General features: G+C 38.5%; 2 protein-coding genes across 2 annotated transcripts in view; one reads left to right on the top strand and one right to left on the bottom strand.

Moving 5' to 3' along the window:
- Positions 1 to 10,178, top strand: part of LOC127928213 (exocyst complex component 7-like) — a 37,669-nt gene extending 27,491 nt beyond the window's left edge. The window contains exons 15-21 of the mRNA XM_052515344.1: positions 1,328 to 1,391; positions 1,521 to 1,562; positions 3,410 to 3,543; positions 4,091 to 5,510; positions 5,756 to 5,905; positions 6,218 to 8,373; positions 8,442 to 10,178. Of these exons, the coding sequence (XP_052371304.1) occupies positions 1,328 to 1,391; positions 1,521 to 1,562; positions 3,410 to 3,543; positions 4,091 to 4,190 (340 nt within the window). The 3' untranslated portion in view covers positions 4,191 to 5,510; positions 5,756 to 5,905; positions 6,218 to 8,373; positions 8,442 to 10,178. The remainder of the gene's footprint in view (positions 1 to 1,327; positions 1,392 to 1,520; positions 1,563 to 3,409; positions 3,544 to 4,090; positions 5,511 to 5,755; positions 5,906 to 6,217; positions 8,374 to 8,441) is intronic.
- LOC127928203 (5-hydroxytryptamine receptor 3A-like) lies at positions 5,060 to 17,022 on the bottom strand. Its single transcript, XM_052515334.1, has 10 exons — positions 16,876 to 17,022; positions 16,700 to 16,774; positions 15,274 to 15,635; positions 13,292 to 13,336; positions 13,101 to 13,207; positions 12,723 to 12,892; positions 9,046 to 9,167; positions 6,227 to 6,437; positions 5,731 to 5,880; positions 5,060 to 5,283 (listed from the first exon to the last, which is right to left on the bottom strand). The coding sequence occupies exons 1-10, from the start codon at positions 16,904 to 16,906 to the stop codon at positions 5,060 to 5,062; spliced, it is 1,497 nt and encodes a 498-aa protein (XP_052371294.1). The 5' UTR covers positions 16,907 to 17,022.
- Between the last annotated feature and the right edge of the window lie 375 nt (positions 17,023 to 17,397).

The raw sequence follows: 17,397 nt of genomic DNA, 5'->3' as shown, positions 1-17,397 counted from the left end.
TATAACTCCATCAAAATGCATAATACCGGCATTATAACTGCATCAAAATGCATGATACCGGCATTATAACTGCATCATAATGCATTATAACTGCATCAAAATGCATGATACCGGCATTATAACTGCATCATAATGCATGATACCGGCATTATAACTGCATCATAATGCATTATAACTGCATCAAAATGCATGATACCGGCATTAAAACTGCATCATAATGCATTATAACTGCATCATAATGCATGATACCGGCATTAAAACTGCATCATAATGCATTATAACTGCATCAAAATGCATGATACCGGCATTATAACTGCATCATAATGCATTATAACTGCATCAAAATGCATGATACCGGCATTATAACTGCATCATAATGCATGATACCGGCATTATAACTGCATCACAATGCATGATACCGGCATTATAACTGCATCATAATGCATGATACCGGCATTATAACTGCATCATAATGCATTATAACTGCATCAAAATGCATGATACCGGCATTATAACTGCATCATAATGCATGATACCGGCATTATAACTGCATCATAATGCATTATAACTGCATCAAAATGCATGATACCGGCATTATAACTGCATCATAATGCATGATACCGGCATTATAACTGCATCATAATGCATGATACCGGCATTATAACTGCATCATAATGCATGATACCGGCATTATAACTGCATCATAATGCATGATACCGGCATTAAAACTGCATCATAATGCATTATAACTCCATCAAAATGCATGATACCGGCATTAAAACTGCATCATAATAAATGATACCTGCAGGCTTTAAGTGAAGCATTACCATTACTTCACACAGGGACAATGCTACATTAAATCAAGTATCTTATGCTACAACTTGAATACAATTGTATTTGTTACATGCTTCGTAAACAACAGGTGTAGACGAACAGTGAAATGTTTACTTGCGGGACCATCCCAACACTGCTGAGAGAAATAATAGGAAAATAACAACGAGGAATAAATCCACAATGAGTAACGATAACTTGGCTGTATATACGGGGTACCAGTACCAAGTCGATGTGCAGGGGTACAATGTAATTGAGGTAGAGAATAAACAGTAACAGCAGTGTATTTGATAAGTCAGAGTTAATGCAAAAAGGGCCACTGGAGATAGTCCTTGTACCTATTGGTTAACTTTGTAACTATTTAGCAGTCTTATGGCTTGGGGGGTATAAGCTGTTCAGGCTTGTTGGTTCCAGACTTGTGGGCAGTCCAATGATTGATTATGTTGCTGAACATGACTGATCTGTGCAGTGAATGTGTGCTGTTTGTGTGTTGCAGTTGGTTGAAGGTGACCGAGTGCCTGACTGAAAAGAATCTGCCCACCTTTAAGCCAGGTGACAAGGTGAGGGTGGATGTTTTGATACTGTATATTAAATTTAAAAAGGATATTTCTCAAAGTGGATTTGCTTGTTTTATTCAAACCTAATCACACCTTTTCTATTCTTCATATGTCATCACCATCGGGCTTCAGTTGAAAGAAAAAGACTGTCAGGTGATTAAAGACAAGTTCAAGGTAAGACAAGGAGGCCAGATTCCTCCATGTACCTAAAGGATCTGTTTCAGTACTAGTGATGGGGGGGGGGGCGATACAGATACATATCGAGATATTATCTTTGACGATATATCGTATCGTTTTGACAATAGCGCAATATTATATTTGTGCTAGTTGTTCCTGCACTAAAACTCCAGTATTTTTCCTTCATAGCTTGTTCTCCATCTTCATTTTAAATAAGGCGCCAATTTATTAGGGAAACAATTTGTTTTCAGCACTTTTTTATTTCCATGACTGATCAAAACTAGTTTTCTCATGTCTCTCTCTCGTCTCAGCAGCAGACATATGGTGAGCAATATGTTTGGAACATCGAATCGCAATAAAATCACAGTATCGAATAGCAATACATATAGAATCACAATACATATAGAATCATGAGAATCACAATACATACAGAATCACAATACATACAGAATCCATGAGAATCACAATACATATAGAATCACAATACATATAGAATCATGAGAATCACAATACATATAGAATTACAATACATATAGAATCATGAGAATCACAATACATATAGAATCACAATACATACAGAATCATGAGAATCACAATACATATAGAATCACAATATATATAGAATCATGAGAATCACAATACATATAGAATCATGAGAATCACAATACATATAGAATCATGAGAATCACAATACATAGAGAATCACAATACATATAGAATCATGAGAATCACAATACATATAGAATCACAATACATATAGAATCACAATACATATAGAATCATGAGAATCACAATACATATAGAATCACAATACATATAGAATCATGAGAATCACAATACATATAGAATCATGAGAATCACAATACATATAGAATCATGAGAATCACAATACATATAGAATCACAATACATATAGAATCATGAGAATCACAATACATATAGAATCATGAGAATCACAATACATATAGAATCATGAGAATCACAATACATATAGAATCATGAGAATCACAATACATATAGAATCATGAGAATCACAATACATATAGAATCATGAGAATCACAATACATATAGAATCATGAGAATCACAATACATATAGAATCATGAGAATCACAATACATATAGAATCATGAGAATCACAATACATATAGAATCATGAGAATCACAATACATATAGAATCACAATACATATAGAATCACAATACATATAGAATCATGAGAATCACAATACATATAGAATCATGAGAATCACAATACATATAGAATCATGAGAATCACAATACATATAGAATCATGAGAATCACAATACATATAGAATCATGAGAATCACAATACATATAGAATCATGAGAATCACAATACATATAGAATCATGAGAATCACAATACATATAGAATCATGAGAATCACAATACATATAGAATCATGAGAATTCAAATACATATCGTAATACATAACATATTGGCACCTAAGTATCATGATAATATGGTATCGTGAGGTCCCTGACAATTCCCAGCCCTAATCAGTACCATGTTACATCTCTACAACCCTTATTCATACTCACAAACAGAATGATCACAAACATCTAAACCCAACATGTCAGCTTATTTTATATTCTTAGATGTTATATATTTTATGACTGCTGCAAGATGAATTGCCTCTTTGAAGACCTTAAAGTTTTCTGAATCTGAATGTCAGCTTAGGGCTCGTATTTATGGGGCACCGTTTGTGACATGCTATATAAAAATTGTAATGTTTGCATTTTCTGTTACAAAACAGTGCCCTCATATGTGATAACATGACGGTCCCCCCAAAAAATGATATGACCTTTGACCTCGTGTCGTCCAGAGCTTCAACGAGGGCCTGGAGGAACTGTGTAAGGCTCAGAAAGCATGGGCCATCCCAGACAGAGAGCAGCGCCAGGCCATCTGTCAGGCCCAGAGAGAGATGGTGTCCAAGGCCTACACAGCCTTTCTGCTGAGGGGAGTCATGGCATATCACAGGGCTTATTACTGGAGACTGCTGCTGAATTCAGAATCAACCCCTATTCCCTAGCTCTTACTTCATAGCCCCTATACCCTATTTCTTAGCTCTTACACTCTAGCCCCTATCCCCTAGCTCTTACTCTCTAGCCCCTACTCCATATTCACTAGACGCTATTCACCAGCCCCTACTCCCCAACTACTCCTGTAGATCTGAGCGGATTGGATGGATACAAGCATTATGGTAATACCTTCATCTTGCCTTCTGATTGGCCTAGTGAAAATGTTGTTATATTGCTTCTACCTATCCAATCCTCTTAGATCTGCAAGGGTGGCTAGGGAATAGGGGTCCATTTGGAATTCAGCACACAAGGTGGTTGAATAACTGATGCTTTTCAAATATTGTAGGTGAAACTGGGATGTCCCATGTATGTTTGGTACAAGACATGGGTTATTTTATTCACCACGGTTCAATATTGATGTGCAGTAAGAATTTCATACAGAACGCTGGTACAGTGATATTCATTTATTATGGTCCTTTACACAGATGTGACCATGAGTTCTCCAAACACCCTGAGAGATACCACAAATACAGCCCAGCGCAGGTGGAGGAGATGATCGAGAGACTATTTGATATCTCAGCCTGAGGTTGAGAACCTGCTTAGTTGGGAGATAATAAGGCCTTCTCACTGCCTCTATAAGAAGTAACACACTGTTGATTTGTTTCCACACTAATGCTACAGCTACAGTCCCAGGCCTCTATTCTGGGGGATTATATCACTACAGTCCCCATTACATGTATTCATTAGAGTTCTAGGCCTCTATTCTAGGGGATTATAGCACTACAGTCCCCATTACATGTATTCATTAGAGTTCTAGGCCTCTATTCTGGGGGATTATAGCACTACAGTCCCCATTACATGTATTCATTAGAGTTCTAGGCCTCTATTCTAGGGGATTATAGCACTACAGTCCCCATTACATTTATTCATTAGAGTTCTAGGCCTCTATTCTGGGGGTTATAGCACTACAGTCCCCATTACATGTATTCATTAGAGTTCTAGGCCTCTATTCTAGGGGATTATAGCACTACAGTCCCCATTACATGTATTCATTAGAGTTCTAGGCCTCTATTCTAGGGGATTATAGCACTACAGTCCCCATTACATGTATTCATTAGAGTTCTAGGCCTCTATTCTAGGGGATTATAGCACTACAGTCCCCATTACATGTATTCATTAGAGTTCTAGGCCTCTATTCTGGGGGATTATAGCACTACAGTCCCCATTACATGTATTCATTAGAGTGCTAATTGCTAAATGTATTATTACACATGACTGTCTAGTTCTAAACATGTTTAAATAAATATTGTTAAAGCCCTACTTAAGAATAAACACATCTATTTATTTTACCCAGAAACTCAAAACAACTAGCTTTTTGTTTGTGCTTGCAACATTTCTGAAGACCCAAATACACCAATATTTTTTGAAATGATGGTTAAAAGCGAATAAAGAATTTATGACCAGAATTCTAATTGGTTGATCTCACATTGAGAACCAAAGGAGAAATATAAAATGATGACTGAGTAAACAATGAGGACAGTGAGATAGATACAGAAACAGATCAAGTCCACTTTGTTGGCAAAGCGATGGTGTATAGCATTTTTCTGGTCTTGTGCAGCCATTTTGTTGAGAAACTTCACCACCTTCTGGAGGGCTGTATTCTTCTCTTCCTCTGAGGCTTTAATATCAGACAAAGTAAATGAGAGGAAAAAGGATAACCTATTATTAATATAACATGATTAAATAAAGATGTAAAAATTATTGACCTTTCTGTAAAATGACAGTTTTCAGTGACAGGTGAAAGATCAAATGGAGTAGCTGTCCAGACCAGCGTAAATGCCAGACAAATGATGCTAACAAGAAAATATGCTGGGAAAGACTGCATGCTTTAACTGCAGCTAAAGGGTAAGAATTAAAAGGTTGAGCATTAAAATACAACTTGACTAGTTTATGATGAAAGTCAGTTATGGGGTCCCCAGTAAAACTGGTTGCAGTAACGTCATTATGACTTCATGGTCAGGTTATAAATGGTTGTATAAGGACGTTTTGTTAATGTCTTTGGAAACCATGAAAATATATCTTGCTCTGTGGATAACTGAGTTGACAGAAGAATGAAAAAGTTTACCCTCTTCATTGTCTGTGTCTTTAAGCAGTGAGTCTTTGGACTTGGAGAGGCTGCAGGGCCAGAGAGTGCCACACTTAGCCAGGCGTGTGAGCACCATAGACTGCAACGTGCTCAACACCAGGATGACCAAACAGAAACAGAAGTGCTTTCCTATGGAGAACAACGAGAGAGATGTGTGAGTGTTACATGGTGGCAGAGAGGTCCTGTATACATGAAACTGACATCAGTGTGCTGCTACCAGTATATCTTTCTTTACTGTCCCTGTAACATACCGGGCTGGAAATAGTGAAACTCTGCATGCACCCAACGGATCACTAGGATCACTGTTGCTGTTCAGGATCACTGCTCCCAAATTGACAACATACCAAACTATTGAGCTGCAGAAAAATATCAAATTCGATAGCTCCCTTGGTGACATTTCAAGCTAGCTGTTACATACACACCGTTTATAACCAAATGCTGTTTCATTCTGGTGCATTACACACAGGACACTCACGGATGATGGGGCTGCACTGGCCTCCTCCAGGCAGTAGGTCGTTGAGGATGATGAGGAACATGATGAAGCTGAGAACCAGTGTAACCTTGAATGAGATACGCTCGCCCCCTCCCAGTGGCAGGGAGAAGCTCACCACATCTGCCACAATGATCAGTATACTGGGCAGGACCAGGGACAGAAAGGGGTTTTCAGACCGCATTTTCAGCGACACCTGTGAAGACAGATGGGTAGGCCAGACTGAAATCATTTGTTTTTCGAGTTCTTGCGTCTAAACGTAGAGCATTTGTTTAAAATTGAAAGGGAAGAGCATTACATTCCAAAATCAGACTTTGTCAGATGTTTTCAGAACTCAAAAGAAGCCTTATGTCAATGAGTCCACATCCTTCACCATCGGTTGTGCAGATCCAACTATGCCTTAACCCCAATTAATGGGAAAAGAAACACACTGCAAATTTGGAAATGACATGGTGCTCATCTTTTTAATTCATTTGGAATTGTGGCATGTAGCTGGATCTACACAATACTATAGCCTGGGATGTGTATTTATGGATCTACACAATACATAGCCTGGGATGTGTATTTATGGATCTGCACAATACATAGCCTGGGATGTGTATTTATGGATCTGCACAATACATAGCCTGGGATGTGTATTTATGGATCTGCACAATACATAGCCTGGGATGTGTATTTATGGATCTGCACAATACATAGCCTGGGATGTGTATTTATGGATCTGCACAATATATAGCCCGGGATGTGTATTTATGGATCTGCACAATATATAGCCTGGGATGTGTATTTATGGATCTGCACAATACATAGCCCGGGATGTGTATTTATGGATCTGCACAATACATAGCCCGGGATGTGTATTTATGGATCTGCACAATACATAGCCCGGGATGTGTATTTATGGATCTGCACAATACATAGCCCGGGATGTGTATTTATGGATCTGCACAATACATAGCCCTGGATGTGTATTTATGGATCTGCACAATACATAGCCCGGGATGTGTATTTATGGATCTACACAATAATATAGCCCGGGATGTGTATTTATGGATCTACACAATAATATAGCCCGGGATGTGTATTTATGGATCTACACAATAATATAGCCCGGGATGTGTATTTATGGATCTGCACAATACATAGCCTGGGATGTGTATTTATGGATCTGCACAATACATAGCTTGGGATGTGTATTTATGGATCTACACAATACATAGCTTGGGATGTGTATTTATGGATCTACACAATACATAGCCCGGGATGTGTATTTATGGATCTGCACAATAATATAGCCCGGGATGTGTATTTATGGATCTGCACAATAATATAGCCTGGGATGTGTATTTATGGATCTACACAATACATAGCCCGGGATGTGTATTTATGGATCTGCACAATACATAGCCTGGGATGTGTATTTATGGATCTGCACAATACATAGCCTGGGATGTGTATTTATGGATCTGCACAATACATAGCCTGGGATGTGTATTTATGGATCTGCACAATACATAGCCTGGGATGTGTATTTATGGATCTGCACAATACATAGCCTGGGATGTGTATTTATGGATCTGCACAATACATAGCCTGGGATGTGTATTTATGGATCTGCACAATACATAGCCTGGGATGTGTATTTATGGATCTACACAATACATAGCCCGGGATGTGTATTTATGGATCTGCACAATACGTAGCCCGGGATGTGTATTTATGGATCTGCACAATACATAGCCCGGGATGTGTATTTATGGATCTACACAATACATAGCCCGGGATGTGTATTTATGGATCTGCACAATAATATAGCCTGGGATGTGTATTTATGGATCTGCACAATACATAGCCTGGGATGTGTATTTATGGATCTGCACAATACATAGCCCGGGATGTGTATTTATCTCAACGGAACACTACTTATGAAAGGTATAAAAACATCAGATACATTTTTATTTAAGTGTATTGTATTTTTCTCTGTGTAATTGTTGTTTAAGCTCTGCCCTTAAAAATAGATAACATAAACTACTGAAATCACCAGGAACACTCACTAACCCATAGATAAAGATACTTTACTCTACATATCACATAAACTACTGAAATCACCAGGAACACTCACTAACCCATAGGTAAAGATACTTTACTCTACATATCACATAAACTACTGAAATCACCAGGAACACTCACTAACCCATAGATAAAGATACTTTACTCTACATATCACAAACTACTGAAATCACCAGGAACACTCACTAACCCATAGATAAAGATACTTTACTCTACATATCACATAAACTACTGAAATCACCAGGAACACTCACTAACCCATAGATAAAGATACTTTACTCTACATGTCACATAAACTACTGAAATCACCAGGAACACTCACTAACCCATAGATAAAGATACTTTACTCTACATATCACATAAACTACTGAAATCACCAGGAACACTCACTAACCCATAGATAAAGATACTTTACTCTACATGTCACATAAACTACTGAAATCACCAGGAACACTCACTAACCCATAGATAAAGATACTTTACTCTACATGTCACATAAACTACTGAAATCACCAGGAACACTCACTAACCCATAGATAAAGATACTTTACTCTACATATCACATAAACTACTGAAATCACCAGGAACACTCACTAACCCATAGATAAAGATACTTTACTCTACATATCACATAAACTACTGAAATCACCAGGAACACTCACTAACCCATAGATAAAGATACTTTACTCTACATGTCACATAAACTACTGAAATCACCAGGAACACTCACTAACCCATAGATAGTTGCGATCATCTCTGCCTCCTTTAGTGTTGAGTTCCACCTCCTCGGTTAGCCAGTCCCCACGGTTTGCGCTAGTTTTGCTCACATTCCTGAAGTTCAGGAACATGCCACATCCTGGAAAAGCAGATATTTGATACCAGTTCAGTCATTCAAAGATCATACCGTTCGTAGCTTCACACCCCTAAAAATCTATTGTTTTAGGGGTGTAAAGATTCTTTGTTCGGTTCATTTCTTGATATGACTCTTATATTGGTTCTCAGAAGAGGATGGAAAAATGACCACAATTTTTTTTTTAAACATACTTTTTTTGTTGTTGAAATAATCAAAACAAAATCTATAATACTTCAGTGGTGGTAGCCTACGGTAACACATTTCTCAGAGCCACTTTGGTGAAACAACCTCACTTTGATTCATAAGAAGCTGTTTGATTCATTCTGGCAGCCATATCCTTTGTTTGTTAGCGTGGGGTCTCAGAGAGAAGTGCCACATCATTTGCAAAATGCAATAAAAAAAATATAAGTGTCCAAATCACCATTAAGTAAAACATCAAACTAAACATGGTTGATTTGGCCATGAAATGTTGACAATTGCCCCGATCACTCCCATTGATTTGTTTTGTTAGCGTGGCTAAAGTTAGTAGTTGTTGTTCAGAGAGAACTGAACCATGGGTTAATGTTTCTCCTGGCCCATAGAATACTTTCAGGGTGAGGAACCATCTAACATCAAGTTGTAAAATTATGAACTTCCCCAATAAGGCTAAAGCTTAAGGAGTACTCAAATAATAATATGGATTTCTAGAGTGTTCTTGCTTTCAGCATACACACTAATAAAACACTGCTTCCTCATGGGGTTTCATACCGCTCAGAACATTGTGTTTGTCTTCTACCGGATGCTCTTTATAACACCCCCAGTTCTCATGTCTATCGTCATGCAGCACTGCTAAAACCAGTCACCCCAGTATCTGTCTATTTCACTCTGACGTGAACTATACAACACAGAAAAGCTTGCATTTGTTATGTTGTTTATATAATTCTTATTTGTGCTTAACTTATTCATTTACCTTATTTAATTTGGGAGATAGCTTAAGCCTACATTAAAGATTGTCCATTGTTATCATTTACACAGGATGGTATAATGGTCATTTCTTTTTCCCCTCCTGAAAATTGAGCAAAAAAAATCAAGGACTGAACCAAATCAAAATGTTTGAACCATTACACACCTAATATTTCACTGTGTCCAGCCCAAAAGGCCAATTGGGTCTGCACCATGCTACACCGGCCCAAACACACCTCTGTTACCACAAACCTGGAAGTGACAATGTATATATACACTGTACAGTAGATGACTGATGGGGGGGGCGCTGTGTTGAACCACCGTGCCTCCATCTTGGCACCCCCCAATCATTGTATTTTTTTGGAAGCATTTATTAATGTCTACATTTGTTTTTGCTACATTTATTATTTTACAGACTCCATAGAAACACCTTGAATAACAGCTTCATACATGGATACACAGATAGTATTTAACCCCTTTATTTTAGGCACTAAACTATCTCCATATATTCTTGCATACATTAAAAAATAAAAAATAACTTAACCTAGGCTCGTGAGAGACTCACCTTTCCATAGAAGGGTCATAGTGTGTAGCCCAAACTGTTGGGATGCTACAGACAGAAGTTGGCATATCGGCTGTACTGACTTCAGACCAGTCCTGTGACTGTTGTGGGGGTCATAGAGCATAATGGAGAGAACCGTCATAATCCTGAGAGTCTCATCTTAATAGTTTGTAGGCCAAACCGTATGGACTCTACAGACATTTTTGTGAGAAGACTGATTTTCGGGATGTCTCATGGTCTGATAAACACCGCCCTAGCTCTGGCACCTTTCATCGCAGATGCAGAAGGGCAATATTGGCAGGCGCAGTGGATTGAAACACATTTCATGAGAAAAACAGATATCTATCTTAAATTGACAGATTTTTATGGGGATTATTATGCTAATTTGATTTCCACAGGGTCGTGGGCATAGACTTTAGGGGAGTTTTAAAATGTACTTTTTTGGAATTACAAATGTTACTGTCACCACAATAACAGAACAATACTTAAATGCATGTAATTTTGTCCTTGAAACATTTCATTGAAATACTGTAGAATTACATTCATTCCTATGGAGCACTGCTCCTACTGGGGAATGGCTTCAATGCCTCTCAATGGCAATACATAGCATCGGCAATCCAGGGTTTATATACCCCTTGATTTATTCTAAAAATAAATGTGTTACACACATCTGATTTTTGGGGATTTTCTCCCACTTTTCCCTGCAGATTTTCAAGTTAGATGGGGAGCGGCGATGAACAGCAATCTAAGTTTTTTTCAATGAGATTCAAGTCTGGGCTTTGACTGGGCCACTCAGGGACTTTCACATTGTTGTTCTGAAGCCATTCCATCGTTGCTTTGGCTGCAAGTATTCACCCCCAGTCTAACGTCGTTTGCACTCTGAAGCAGGTGCTCATCAAGGATGTATTTGGCTCCATTCAATGTTCTCTCTATCCTTACCAGTCCCTCAATCCCTGCTGCTCAACAGGGTAGGGATGGCGTTAGAGGGTGATGAGCTGTGCCTGCTTCTCTCCAGACATAGTGGTTTGCATTCAGGCCAAAGAGTTCCATTTTTGTCTCATCAGACCACAGAATATTTTTGCCTTATGCTCGAGTCTTTTCATATACCTTTTTGCAAACTCCAGACGTGCTGTCATGCGCCTTTTTCTCAGGAGTGGCTTCCGTCTGGCCACTCTCCTATAAACCCCAGATTGGTGAAGTGCTGTAGAGACTGTTGTCCTTCTGGCAGGTTCTCCCATCTCAGCCAAGAAACTCTGTAGTTCTATCAGAGTGGTCATTGAGTTCTTGGTTACCTCCTGACCAAGGTCCTTCTTGCCCGGTTTCTCAGTTTGATTTGACAGCCAGCTCTAGGCAGAGTCTGGGTAGTTCCATGTTTTTATTTATTTCCCAATGATGTTGACCACTGTACTCTTGGAAACTTTCAACACTCTATAAATTATTTTATACCCTTCCCCAGATATGCCTTATCACAATTCCCAGAGATCTACAGACAGCTCCTAGGACCTTATAGTATAATTTCTGCTCTGACATGCACTGTCAACTATGGGACCTTACATAGACAGGTGGATAGTGACATATCAAGGATGATCAAAGGAAGTTGGATGCACCTGAGCTCAATTTGTAGTGTCATAGGAAAGGGGTGTGAATAATTATATAAATTCAAGTTCTGTTTTTTTTTTTTTATGTATAAATATGCAAACATTTCTAAAGACTTTCTCACTTTGCCATGATGGGGTATTGTGTGTAGATGGGTGAGAGAGAAACAATATATTTAATCATTTTGAATTCAGGCCATAACAACAAACTGTGGAATAAGTCAAGGGGTATGAATAATTTCTGAAGGCACTGTACATCATTGGTAGGGAGGACAGTCAGGGAGCATATAAAACTCCAAAGATGACAAATAAACTGGGAATTGCAGTAGGCTATACAGATTTAAAACATGATGTTTTAGTTGTTTGTGTTAACATCTTGTTTTTAATAAGATCTTTGGTAAGTAATAGTGCGCAATAGCTGTTTAGCAGACAGAATGAGGATTGAAATGATGCACTTACCTTTAAGTGCCCATACATTGATGGCGATGGGGCAGAAATCTGAAGCGAAGGGGTAGTTGTACAGATTGACCTCACAGCCCACCACAGTGTTCATGATGACCATGTGCTCTATAGTCCCGTTGCTGTGCACCAGCAAATCCTTGTTGCCGTGCTTCATCGTTGTTTGCACTCTTTAGACATGAGAAGTTAAGAACAGACTGAGGATTGATCTATTAAAACTGTCACACCTAAACATTTGGCCACTCCAAAAATAAATACTGTATCTATTTAATTTCTGTAGATGTTTTACTCACTATTTAGAAGATCATGTTATAAAAGGAATCAAGAATAAATATAACTTACTGATAGGTTATTGTATTCTGTTGTAAGTGGACTCACCCATTAGTCACATGGAGTTCAGGAGTCCAGATTTTGCTGACAGGCAGGACCACCATATCATGATGATAGACTGATGTGTTCCATGATAAATCAGGGTCTTCCCAAGACTGTAGTGTATAATCATAATGAGTGGTATTACAAGATGGCACATTTACTTGAATGTCTCTGGATGTTTTTTTATGTGTACTTACCAACATAACTTGCAGATGACTCTCGAAGCGGAGATCTTTTGTGTCCTATTTAGAAGATAATAAGGGATAAATGCCAACGTTCTGTACATTCCCTTGGAAAGAAATGGTGGAGCATGTGTTATATTGTAAGTATGTTGAAGAGAGGGACAGATGGAAGTGTAGGATTGTTGGGGGGGGGTGGGGATGGGATAGGGTCTATTAGAAGTTAGTAGGGCTCTTTTTTCACAGAAGTACTACATTTAGGATGATTTAGACATTTGTAAACCGTGATTGACCTCACACTCCAGCACAGTAGGTGGCGGCATGCACCTTTAACGTTGGTTTGCAGACCGCCATTATATCTGAGAAGATGATGATTACCTTGGAAATAATGGACGACGCGGCGGAGTTGAGTCCCTTTGCAGTTTATTTTTCCATGGTAATGAACAAAACTGAGGAGTTTATCCCACTTATACCACAGTTGCCAAAGAAAATACTAAAGCACACATTTACTGCTAGACATAAAAATGTTTCCATATTTTCATAAAGATAATTCATACATTCACATTTGTTGCTAGAGACCCAGTCGTTCGTTCGATTAGTTAGATATTTATGGACGCGTTCTATTTGTTGTGTTCGCTGCCAACGTTTTTGCAGTGGTGGAAAAGGTACTCAGTCATACTTGAGTAACTTTCTACTAAGGTATACTTTACTTTTATACTATATTTTTACTCAAGTAAAAAAAGTCACCCAGTAAAATATTACTTGAGTAAAAGTCCAAGTATTTGGTTCTAAATATATTTAAGTATCAAAAGTAAATGTAATTGCTAAAAATATACTTAAGTATCAAAAGTATAAATAGATTCCTTATTAAGCAAAGCAGATTGTCTTGTTTTTTTAAATGGATGGACAGCCAGGGAAACACTAAGACATCATTTACAAACTAAACATTTGTGTTTAGTGAGTCTGGCAGATCAGAGGCAGTAGGGATGACCAGGGATGTTCTCTTCATAAGTGAGTGAATTGGACCATTTTCCTGTCCCGCTAAGCATTCAACATATAACGAGTACTTTTTGGTGTCAATGAAAATGGAGTAAAACGTTTATTTTATTATTATTTTTATTTTCTGTAGGAATGTAGTGACGTTTTCAGAAATAGTAAAGATACCGCAAAAAAAACGACTTAAGTACTTCAAAGTATGTTTACTTTACACCACTGTTTTTGTCCCTTTCTTGCTAGTTAGCCAACAGGCTATGGCTAACAGTGTCACAATCTCTGCAGTCAGAATAACAGCAAAGTAGATGTGTTTAAGATTGTTTTCTATTGACATTCATTTGGATACATCCATAAGTGAGCTCATCATGCCTGATTTTGCCTGGCATAGCTAAAGTTTGCCTTCCCGTCAGGACGCTCGACACTTCATTACGAGAAGATTGCATTACATATCAAACACTAGGCTAGAAGCTGGCTAAATAGTTTGTTGCAAGCAAATCTGGGAACTTAAATCAAAAATACCAGTTGAAAACAGCTGGTCAAACTAGAAACGTGGGAAGATTTGACAGCTTAGCGCCGCCGTCATGACTGCACAATTGTATGTTCATTACCACATTAGGTCATCAGATGCTCAAAAAGAGTCTGCAAAAACTAGCGACGTTTTTCCCCGTTGTACCTGCGTTTACAATGTATCCAATTTCGGTTTGTGTGGTTGTTGGTTTAGCTTTTTGTAACTTTGTGGCAAGTACGGTCTGCATGTGTAGGCACATAATGCATCATGATTGCAAGGTGTCCCAATTTATTTTCCAACTGGCACAATATATTTTTCAACTCTCCCGTTAGCTGGTTTTAATGTCCATTTTAGAATGCCCTTTCAGCCAATTAGACATTTGTATTCAACAAGCTGTGGTATAATTAATCATCGCATAATTATATATCTGCCAATAAGTTATCTCTGAAACTCATCACATTGTACAAAACTCAATTAAAAGGAACAGAAAGTGACTTACGACAGACAGAGTTTCATACACTATTAACGGCACACTGATATTTGAGATGCATGATGGAGACTGTGGCTGACTCAGAGCTTCTTTCGCAATCAGCATGCTGGCCAGACATCGACGTGTTGTACAGGAGGGTGTCGTTGCCCTGGATGAAGTGGCTGTGTTGGATGGTTGGTTTGTACTGGCTGTGTTGAATGGTTGGTTTGTACTGGCTGTGTTGGATGGTTGGTTTGTACTGGCTGTGTTGGATGGTTGGTTTGTACTGGCTGTGTTGGATGGTTGGTTTGTACTGGCTGTATTGGATGCATTGTCTGGAGTCATTTCACTAGCTAAAATGGCTGCATTGGATGGAGGGTCTGCTGCAGACACTGTGGAACCAGAGACAGGTATATCATTTCAGAATAATACATTGGATTTATATAGCGATTTTCTAGGAACCAATGATGCCTTCCAATATTTTAACAACCACAGTACAATAAATAAAACACGTAATCTAAATTCAATTGGATAAGGTTGTTGCCTTGCTTCACGGTAGCATAAATACTTTAAGAAATGAGGAGATAGGAATCTCATTGGTCAATTAATGGATAACGTATAACGCTCCGCTCATTGACACTCGCGTTCACGTTGTCATATGTTGTCTCACGCGGTTGTTAAACTAATCGCCCCGAAATCCCTTGTAGAAAGTTAGTTCCCAGACGCATAACCTGTTTATTTTCTTAAGTAAGTAATGTCACAAATAAAAAAACTAGGTAAACAAGATACATATCTCAGATCTCTGAATATATTTATAATGTTGTGCTTTTTTCCGTGTAATTCATGCTTATCTTGGGTTTGAGGTAGCGCTCAATTGACTCCCATTCGCTCATTGAAGGAGTACGTACGCTCCTTGTCCCATATTTACCCAGACTGCACTGTGCGGCCAATTGACAACGCGTGGAAATTGTACAAGGTAATACGAATCAAATGGAGTTTCCCATCTCCCCATTTAGAGTATTTCTGATGGCTTCATAGTAGTGACTCAATAAGTCTGAAAAGTGATCTAAACCTGGTACTCTAAATCAGTTATATTGGAGTGATACTGGACTAGAGATAAGAGTACCGGGTTTGCCAGCTTTTAGTGCAACATGTTATACAGCTTCAATACACTTAAATGTATTTGAATATTTTAATTCTAATTGTTTTCATGACTTTAGTAAGATAATCTGTTTGAAAGGCAATGTGCTGCATTTTCACACGCAGCCCAAGCAGTGCGTCAAAATGGGACGAGGCAGTTTTAAACATGTTTTGAATATTTCAGCTTGTTAACCATTTGAAATGCTTGTTTCGCAATGTTTACTTAACATCTGCTAATAGGAACGAGAAAGACGATATTATTCTAGTGTAATCTGTGCCTGTTTTAAGAAGAGTAAAATGAAGCCCAATGTCTTACCTGTTAGCAAGAGTAGAGAGAAGAGACAACATTTCAGCACACTGTGGTCCATGGGTCTCATCCCTGCACGTCCTCCTGTCACAAAGTACATGGTCAGTTAGACATTGGTGCGCAGTCTTACTAGAAATTACGAGTTTCCTCTAATGAAACGGTTAGAAGAAGGACTGAAAACCAACCTTTTAGATGCTCAGTGATCACCACTTGCATTCTACTTTCCTCTCAAGCCAAAGCCTCACCTGGGATGACCCTTATAAAGGCTGCTCTGGAACATGTGGTCACGGCAGTCTTCCACAGCCACACACACCCCCACAAACTGTCTACATTAGAATATTATCCTCGATATTGTACAGGATGTGCTTGGCTGTAATCCCAAAATAATGAGTTTTTAAATGAACCTCCCAGGATTTATTTCACCATCTTGTGTAAACAACAACCACAACAGACAGGTAATTACTAATTACTGTGACTAGGCAGAAGTGGATATACTGCACCTCCACCTGCCTCTAAACCCTGTAGTTGGGCTATATGTTTCACTGGACCTCAATAGGACCGTAGGCTGTTATCATATTGTTGAGCATACAGACTTCATACAGACAATAATACAAAAGGGATTGAGTTGGTTTATTTGAAATGTCATCATGCATGGGCACCAGACAGCATTGTGGTTTCAGTGGTGCTGTCCCCTCTCTGGGTAATGG

The sequence above is a fragment of the Oncorhynchus keta genome, unplaced genomic scaffold, assembly GCF_023373465.1.
Source record: "Oncorhynchus keta strain PuntledgeMale-10-30-2019 unplaced genomic scaffold, Oket_V2 Un_scaffold_23083_pilon_pilon, whole genome shotgun sequence".
NCBI lineage: Eukaryota > Metazoa > Chordata > Actinopteri > Salmoniformes > Salmonidae > Oncorhynchus > Oncorhynchus keta.
Note: the sequence above shows the minus strand (reverse complement) of the source record. Positions and strands in the feature narration are given on the sequence as shown.

What these genes read in the sequence shown, in the direction of transcription:
- LOC127928203 (XM_052515334.1), bottom strand. Translation starts at nt 16,906, where the DNA reads ATGCAAGTGGTGATCACTGAGCATCTAAAAG. An exon ending in GATCACTGAGCATCTAAAAG is followed by an intron (nt 16,775 to 16,875) that starts GTTGGTTTTCAG and finishes ACTTTGTGACAG; the next exon opens with GAGGACGTGCAGGGATGAGA. An exon ending in GAACTCCATGTGACTAATGG is followed by an intron (nt 12,893 to 13,100) that starts GTGAGTCCACTT and finishes TCATGTCTAAAG; the next exon opens with AGTGCAAACAACGATGAAGC.